At 34.1% G+C, this 9,546-nt stretch overlaps 1 protein-coding gene across 2 annotated transcripts; it reads left to right on the top strand.

Annotated features, from left to right (window-relative positions):
* The first annotated feature begins 258 nt into the window (after positions 1-258).
* Positions 259-9,280, top strand: LOC147065089 (uncharacterized). Of its 2 annotated transcripts, none has more exons than XM_085956286.1 (6): positions 259-601; positions 6,695-6,830; positions 6,955-7,111; positions 7,688-7,814; positions 8,246-8,329; positions 9,183-9,280. In XM_085956286.1, coding segments are annotated over exons 1-6 (717 nt in total). In that variant the 5' UTR covers positions 259-390; the 3' UTR covers positions 9,185-9,280. The 2 variants fall into 2 exon arrangements, with proteins under 2 accessions (XP_085812412.1, XP_085812413.1); XM_085956287.1 differs by lacking the exon at positions 259-601 and adding an exon at positions 4,536-4,864.
* The last annotated feature ends 266 nt before the right edge of the window (positions 9,281-9,546 follow it).

Genomic DNA, 9,546 nt, shown 5'->3' with positions numbered 1-9,546 from the left:
ATGCTTTGTCATCCGCGTGGTTTTTGGCATAAAAATACCATAAATCTGCAATATTCGTACTATATAAACAATAACAATTGAGGTAAATCCTCTGACTAATGATTTGACAGCATAAAAAGTATAACTAGTTTCATAATTGACGTACCACGAAAGTGTTAAATTCACCGCATTTTATTGTTTTGTTTTAACCATCCGCTTCAATATAATTCTTAAAAATAATCTAATATTGATGTAATAATCATATAATAACAATCATAATATATTAACAAACGTACACATTCCCATTTTGTGTCAAAGATTAATGTAATGTATAGTGACCATTAAAAGACACGACATTGCAAATTAATTGTCTGTATACAATTAAGTATTAATAGAGCATAAATATTCACCATGCCGTACTACTGTACCGTTCCGCAATGCACGTCAATGGCAGGGAAGACGAAAAACGTCTCCTTTCATCAATTCCCTCGAGATGAACTCTTGGCAGAGAGATGGAACATAATTCTAAAGAGGAACAAACCATACACCAAGTATTCCAAAGTCTGCAGTCGACACTTCATGTCTGCCGACTACACCATGACACACATGGGAAAAAACAAAGGTTAGTCATGACTTAAATACATGTCAGATTATAATTAGATACACAATAATGAAAGGTAAGCATTCCAAGAATTAAAATTGCACGACCGTCCAATATAAACTACCCTTGTAGTCCGATGCATAAAGCATTGGTTTCTCATACGGGGTCACGGTGAGGTCACAGTATATCTTTCTGTGATTGTTTCATTACTACTGTGTAAGGACTACTCCAATGTTTCACTACCTCCACTATTGTAATTGAGGCTCGTGGCCTGCTGTGGTGCTCAACAATCCAATATATTTTTCAACACCACAACAGGGCACGATTAATACTTTGGACGCGGAAGACGCACACGGCGCGTAATGACCAGGCGGCCGATCGATGTAATTAACGTGCATTTTAAAGGGGGCAATTAAAATCTCATTATCTATTCAGCAGCGAATGCGTTAATTATTAAGTATATGTCTATTATATACCTACATAGAATTACTATTCTAACTCATATTTGAAATATTTTGCAGAAGAGTTTTTTGAAACAGCCTACTTCAGTTATTTATCATTTATATTATAGAGAAATGTATGTACCTACCATTTTTTTTACTAAAATATGATGCGTGCAATTTATCTACAAAAAATAATTACAAGACAAAAAGAACTTTTTATATACGTTTTTAAATTTTCTCTTGAATCATATAGACTTGACTTGACCAGCTTAAACGATCAAAAAAAATTGTACTTGATAGAAATGTCATATTGATTTCCATAGTAACGCACGTATATATTGATAATTTAGTTGCTTGGACCCCAGACCCCTAGCAACCAATAATGGTGTCGAAATAAATTTTCATACAAAACAGAATTAACTGAAAATGAATTCAATTCTACTTAGAGATGGCTAAAAGTATTAAAAAAATGCATTGGCATCGTGTTCTGATATATTCCAAAAGTTTCAAATGTCTAGCTAGTCGGAAAGTTAGTTAAAAATCGATTGCAAGATTTGTACTGGACAAAGAACCATCGGACAAATAATAATCCGAGCTAAGAAAAACGTTGTAAAATCTATATGATTTGTATGTTAAAACTCTGTTAGTATCCGCAGTTGGTTGGAAAACATACGAAGTAATTTTCGAATTTGCTTGATTGGGGAGAAAATTTTCAAACTGAATTTTCAATATAATAAGTTTCACGAAGTAAATGTTTCAATTCTAACTTTCACCTGAGATATTAACTTAATAAATGATATGATAATGATAAAATATTAACTCTTGTACTTACAATATTTCAAAATGTGAGTTAGAATAGTTATGATGCATTCAGCTGACGACCTGTCGAAATATATTCACAGTTTTAAATGTAGAATTCAAAATTGTAGAATAATTGTAATTCATCTTCGATAATAAACATGATTCGATTCGACTTATCAATAACAAAAGTAAATCCAATAATAGCAACCATCTTTAGTTTGTTAACTTAAAACCAAATTTAAACCTACTTATTTCTCGGTTACAGTAGGTTGTGGTAGATTTTGTTTTGTTTTTAGGTTTCAAAAACGAGACAATATTAATCAAAATCCACCATTGGTAATTTTGACATTTTTGCTTCTGTAATCAACTGGTTGAAGCTCGTTGATTATACGTGAAATACAATTACATAATATTATATAATATTTTACTTAGAGTATGCGCTCTGAAATGTTGAATATAGTCCTTCCACCAAATGTTAACTCAAGGCATGAGAGCTATCTATCAATCTCCAATAGCTATTTAAATAATATTTAGTGCCCATAATATGTCATGTAATGAAAAGAGAAAGATTGAAAATAACACTATGTCTTCCATGTCTGTATAAAACTATCAATACAATAAGAATGTACATCTTATTCTGTCTATTAAGATTTTTAACGATGACGTGTCTCTTATTTTAAGTGATACTGAGTTACTGTACAGCCATTACTTTATGCATTAATGTTTAGACATAAATATGCGATCATATGTTGTATACTTGAAACATGTGTGATTTACAAACTTTGCTGATAAGGTTACACCTACTTATATTTTTGCAAAAGCTAAGTCACCGGCCCCCGCCAAAGTTCCACCTCCGCATCGTCCTTAGGCCCGGTTTGCGTACAAAACTTTTTTGGTATAGACAATCTTTTGTTAATGACTTATTGCAATTTATCACAATACAAACTTGATTTATTTACAAGGAAAGAACAAGTTTACAGCAACATAATATTAATTTATTTATATCTACAAAATAGCAAAGGGAATACAAAAATGCATTTAATACGAATTCATTCATTGTATTCTTACCAGTAGAACATTCCTTGGCATTATTAGATTTCGAATACTTGTATTACGTTTTATCACATACTACCATACCTACCGAATGTCAGACTTCTTAATACTTAGCTTCCTATTAATATCCGTATTAACTTCATCGGATTAAAAGAGAGGTTATGTAAGAAATGGCAACTCTCATAAGTATAAATTGTGTTAATAGACACAGTCGTATTATATTTTATTAAATATAAAAAACTGATGCGAGAACGTAACCAGTGATATTATATGTTCTCGCATTGAAATCGCTATTGCAGTTTTTTTTTTTTATAAATATTTCTCATTGACAACTTATGTACAGCAGTTAACTTTCTAATCATTGAAATGTCTCAAGTTTTTAATTTTTCATTATAATTAGAATAAATAATTAGGTAAATTTGAGAAAGAAATAATAATAATATTACCTCAATTTACATGACAAAGTATCCCTACCAAAATATTAAATTATGTATCCCCAATAGTCAAACTAAATTGAAACAGGTACAATTTTAATCTTTCTTGTCTATGGTTACTATCAAAAGCGCCGGGCTTGTTGTCCTACGCTATTTCACTTATTTTTTAAATTTAAAAGTTATACATTTCAAATTTAAGTGGCACCTGCTCGTAATAATAAAATATATTTTTTAAATAAACCTGTTTTAGCCGTCAGAATTCCTCTCAGTTCTCGTAAAAACTACGTGCGTCAGTTTGATCTGTCAAAATTTTCTAGAATTTTATGCCTACTACCTACATGAAATTTGTAAATAGTTGGTTTTAGATGCATTTTTAGCAAATTTTGCCGTTTGAAATTAGGTTTTATGTCTCTTCGCTGCTAGAGCGCTTGTATCTACTTAAAATCGTGTGAATCTCTGTTAATTTTAGTATGTTTTTGTTATAGTATACTTTTCCTACTACCTACATAATTTTTTTATATTACCTTCGGCTTTATATAGGCGTATTCTCGGCTATCTGTGGGTGTATATAACCTCATTTGATTGCAATTGAAATTGTGTTCATTATTAGCCAATTGAGAATGTTAAAATGTGTATACCTACTTTATTTTAACAATTTCGAGACTCAAAAATATGTTCGATAATTTCGTAAGTTCGCACGGAGCCATCGCGAATTATTGCTATCGAGGAGCGTTATCAACAATAACATGTGTTCAAATTTTGCCAAAATACGGAAAACTTTTTTTTTATTTTCTCTTATAATTTTATTTCCTGAATATCCTTAAATAATTTGTAGTGAATATAGTACTTACTTCAAAATAGTTTCTTCAGTGTGATAGGCTTTGTTGTGAAATAAACTCGTGTTCAATACTTAAAAAAATTATATTATAGGAATATATAATAAGGTTTATTTTTAAATCTTAAAAAACAATTTCCAGTTGTCTGCAGTCTTTTAATACCTATATAATCAAATATATGAAATCGATTGACTGAACACAGCCTATGAAAATATAAGAATTACTTACCTACCTTCTGAATATTAATTTGATAGAAGTACTTACTTAAGTAATATGTAACTAAGTAACTAGGTAATACATTGAATAGATACTCCGTTTGTAAATAATCGTGTTATCCGTGGTGTTAAAATACATAATACATATTTTATTTTCTTAGTGTCCTACCGAACCGAAAAATATTATTTTTTGGCAACTTATGCCAAATAACAGATAACAATCGGTAAACATTCCAAGTGCTACGGAATCTTTTGTGTTGGGTTGATGGTTTATAAAAGTTGAATGCAACAACAGTAGAAACGATGGGTTATTATTGCACGGTGCCGCAATGCACGTCTCTGTCGGGCCGAGCGAAGAATGTCAAGTTTCACAAGTTCCCGAGTGACGCGGCGCTGGCGGAGCGGTGGAACAAGGTGCTCCTGCGGGGGAAGCCTTACACAAAGTACTCAAAAGTCTGCAGCCGGCATTTTGTCAGCCAGGATTACACCGTTACCCTAATGGGTATGACTCGCATGTCTGTCGTTATCGTTGTTAAATTATCAATTGTGTTTGATTCTAAGGCCCTATATTCCCTAATTAAATCATGGTAATCAGTCAAGGCAGGTCGATTGTGCTATCCGAAAAAGATTGAAGGGCCGTAATTCTTGCTCAATGTAATTTGAGTGAGGGAGTGAGGACGCGACGGTGGCCTGACAGCGTCTTGTGTCGAGTTGCTCAACTGTGTGGACGCAACGATGAGCATGCTGCCAAGTCAACATGCTCGATCGAGCAAGCACGTACGTGTGGGTACTAGGCTTAACACGTTAAGTGGTATTTTCAGTGAAATATATAAAATCACAGGGTTTCGACTGTAGCAAACGTCTTTACTATATTGAATAACACGAAATGTGTCTTTTGAATCTAGATATATTTCTGTGAATAGCAACTAGATTTTCTCAAATTTTCATTAAGTTATCAAATGTTCAGAGATTTTTTTGAAAGCCATGTTAAAAGAAATACTGAAAAGTTTTCGTCAAAATATTGATTAAATTCAGGCAGTAATTTTTATGTTTGTCTATACTCTATCTATACAATATCATAATAATTTCTAACCATTTTGCTTTTAGATTCACTTACATATTATCAATTGCAAAATGACTTACTTTCAAAAGTATTTTCTCCTCCGCGATTAGGTATGCAGTCGCTACATGCCTGCCACTGCCAAACCAAAGAAGCAAAATGTATCACTACCAATTTTTTTCATTTGTTTGATCAAAAACTGTATATGTACCTAGTAAAATGATACATCCCTGTTACACACGGCCTTCTCCAGGTGTGGGATAATCATTTAGCAATTATAAGCCGAAATATAACCCTAACTAACCTCTAGAAACGGCTTCATAAAACACCTAATCTGATTCCTTGCTCAACTACTTAAAAGTCTTATTCATAGGTAAAGGCCTTCGTCCGGTGTGTGAAAATCACATACTGAACGGAAGTGTAATAAAGATAAATCTTGAAGTGCAAATGATGATGGACGAAAGCGATAATTTTAAGACTAAATAAAAAAAAATATGTACTAGTACTTAATAAGAATTCAAATATTATAATTTTGTCGCGCAATGCTAAACTCGTCGCGCGCCGGCGCTGAAGGCACCTTGTCATTCGCCAAATCAAAAGATCATCCGATCGGATTTGGCCAATCACAGAAGTTGGCGTTGGAGTTGAAAAAGAACTCTGTAGCGGGCAGTGAGCGTCTGACTCGATAACTAAAAAGCTCTGAGCTACTCACTACAAAAAAAAAAAAAATTACGAAATAGTATCATAAAATGACTTTGTATAAACTCTATATGCAAATAAACGTCAATAATATAACACCAAGGGACATCATTTATACCACTCATTATCCCGAGAAGACTAAATTTAACACAACTCCGGGCGCACATAACTGAACTAGCCGAACTAAAGACGAGGTTTGTCAACCAAACGCTACGATGCCGTCGGAGGTGTTAGAAACTTCAAAAATATATTACTTACTAAAAACAGTGCACTTAAAAAAGAAATCTTATAATCAATTGTTTATCCCAGCACGAAAGTGAAAAAACTATGTTTATAGTGCATGTACACGTGCATGGATTTACTGCACAAATTCAATTTTTCCCCTTGCGCAAGAAGTAGGCGGGTTAACCTTGTCTCACCTCGGTGCCCCTCCGACTCTCTCGATTCCTGCCAAAATTATCCCACAATACTGATTATGCGATGTGTTCATAATCAACGCTTCTTAGCTTTATGTCCATGAATCCCATTATTTATTTATTTTAATTTTAATAACAATGTAAAAAATGATTTCAGGTCAATGGAAAACGTTAAACAAGAATGCAATCCCTTCTGAAAACCTCCCGCGCTTAAACCCCGACGGATCACTCATCGTCCTCAGAAAGAGTCGCTCTCCAAAACATAAGTCTGAAGATACGAGCCCCCCATACTTGTAAGTCATCATATTTTTTGTTGTTGTTTTAATTGTTGGTAACTGAGTACTGGAAAATTTATTGAGTAATAGTAGACACATGCATTTCTCAAGATTTATGTTAATGTTAATATTAATTGTTCAGAAACAGCAAAAAAGCTTCGAATGGCCGACGAAATTCCTCACAGCCGTCGATCGCAACGCTGGCCAAACAATACATGGAAACAGCCAAAGCTGAAACCAACTCCAACTGGTACGATCGTGATGAAGACGACGGGGATGACGACAAAAAGGATTTTCAGGTTGATAATATTTTATAAACTAATTTCTTACTACTAACACACGCTTGATGCATTACAATCAACGACAGACGAAGACCAATCACTATAGCAATAGAAATAACACACAAGTACACCATAAATCTTCTTACTAAAATGCTTATATAAATATTATATTAAATTCTACAGATTGTATTATTATTCGATAATTATTTTAATCGTAACACCATCATCAAGCCTCAAAGATTTGTCTTTGCATACCTTAGTGTGAGGCCTCAGTGCCAGCGTTCGGCGCAGCGTTGAGCGTTTTGCGCAACTCAAACGTATAAATGTATAACCAAAAAAAGACATTGTCTACGAACATTTTCACACATGGTTATACGTTTGAGTTGCGCCAATCGCTCAACGCTGCCACTCAGGACGTACACTAACTCATAGAAAGAGACAAAATGTTTTTTTCTTATTAATATTTTAATATGGTGACAGTCACTTTGATAGAAAGCAACTTATGGAAGTCATACAAAACCGGTCTAAGAATGTTAACATCAGAAAAACAAAACGCCTATAATCCCTAATATCACTGATTTTTTCTTGAAACAGCAAATCAAAAACGAGTCTCCGGAACCTGAGAGGACTGTGACGATGCGAGATGCCACCATTCAAACGGACGCATGCGGTCCTGATGATGACCCACTCATGCTCTACCAAACCCATTCCATATTCTCAGGTTTGTGACACATGTATAAATATTTCATAAATGATTTCTTTACCTAAATGTTTTTTAACAAAGACGATAAAGCAAACGTCTGTTAAATGCCAAAAACATTTTGACCACAGTATTTGAATCACTCAGTCATTTCCATAAATTCTATTTCCAAGAAAAACCCTGAAACTTATATTTAAATCATAACATACTTTTTATGTATCCTAATCATTTCCATTAAAAAAAACCGATGATTAAACTGCCAAACTCAAACACAGCTCTTTGGTACACAGTGCAAAAGGCAAGTGCCGTTTAGGTGCCACGCGCGCATCGCACGGCCACAGCAGTGTGCTCCGCCACTCCAAGGTATGATTAATTAGCTGCAAAAGGTGATGCTTCCCTTCGGAGTGAAAACAGTAATTTTCATTGTTAACTGTAATAATTATTCTTCACAGGTCCCGGAATGACAAACTTCTTTCAGAGCGCTGCTGAAGAGATGGCGAGCCCAAAAATCACCATGCAGGGTGGACACAATCCGTGTAAGTTCATGATTCATTACGTTATCTAAGTAACATCTGAACAGAGTACCAAATACTGTGTGTGATATTTTTTCAACATGTAAAAGATGCACGTCTATCGTTACCACTGCCATAGTATATAAATACAGCCACTTGTGGCCTAGTGTAACCACCAGTGGTTGACACAGGTCGCATATACATGTTAAGTCCCTATGTTTGTCATTACGCGTCTTGCAATGACTGTCAGAATGGGTCTCAGTCGCTGGTGGATATATGTGGACGGTGGTAGTAACGAGCTCGGGCCCCAACCGCTGCAATGATGAATCACACATGTGTGTATGTGCAAACATATTATACTGACAGTATCTTATCTTTTTAATACTACAACATGCCATGAGGCCAAATGATGGTATTGTAGTAGTAGTAGTGAAATCACAGGAACACTCAAGCAAAAAATCTAACGAGAAGCTAATACTTTGTTCATTGAACTACGAGGGATGTGAAATAAATATGGCAACTACCGGCATGACATTGCCAATTTATAGTCATCTAAATTACCTTGTAATTAATATGAACTTTTTTTGATTTTACCGAAGTAGACCTAAGTAACCTCATATTTTTCGAGAGAACTATTTTTTCTATAGCAATTTTTCCTATTTTTGAGTTTATTTTTATACCCCCCCCCCATCTGGCAATTATTTGTCAACAAGAGTTGGCAGAGCACTGAGCAGGATGCTGTGGTTAATGGCTGTGTCTTCGCATGACGCAAAGTGAAAGGTGATTGCCATTCACGGGTAGAACAGACATAATATATGTCTCATGCTTTTGTCTATTCTGTATGTGAAAATAATGTTTGTTCTTTATTTTTGAGCAGGACAACAAAACAATTGCCCGCAAAAGGCATTCTTCAACAGTGATGTATATAATATTCAGCCATTTCAAGATTGTCAGATCTCTGTCAAAACAACTGATGTGAGTAAATTATTATTTAAACAATGCATTTTAATTTATGAAATTTTGGACTAATGGTATGATTTTACTACGCATGCACTTAACTTCACTTTTTTTCACAAATTTCACTATAACAGAATTGCAAAACTATTTTACAAAGTTAGGTATATTAATATTAGTGAATACACTGTTATTTTATTATTTATGGAAAAAAAGCATTTGGTACTGTTCGGTTATCAGGAATACAGCGGAAAACACATTTTTAAAATAGCCGATAAACTGGATTA

The sequence above is a fragment of the Rhyacophila brunnea genome, unplaced genomic scaffold, assembly GCF_057557595.1.
Source record: "Rhyacophila brunnea isolate RB1 unplaced genomic scaffold, BYU_Rbru_1.0 scaffold_6, whole genome shotgun sequence".
NCBI classification, from domain to species: Eukaryota; Metazoa; Arthropoda; class Insecta; order Trichoptera; family Rhyacophilidae; genus Rhyacophila; species Rhyacophila brunnea.
Note: the sequence above shows the minus strand (reverse complement) of the source record. Positions and strands in the feature narration are given on the sequence as shown.

Bases quoted from the DNA above. Each gene is read 5' to 3' on its own strand.
- LOC147065089 (XM_085956286.1), top strand. From the start codon at position 391: ATGCCGTACTACTGTACCGTTCCGCAATGCACGTCAATGGCAGGGAAG. The intron at 6,831-6,954 runs GTAAGTCATCAT...TTAATTGTTCAG, and splicing joins GATACGAGCCCCCCATACTT to AAACAGCAAAAAAGCTTCGA. The intron at 7,112-7,687 runs GTTGATAATATT...TTCTTGAAACAG, and splicing joins ACGACAAAAAGGATTTTCAG to CAAATCAAAAACGAGTCTCC.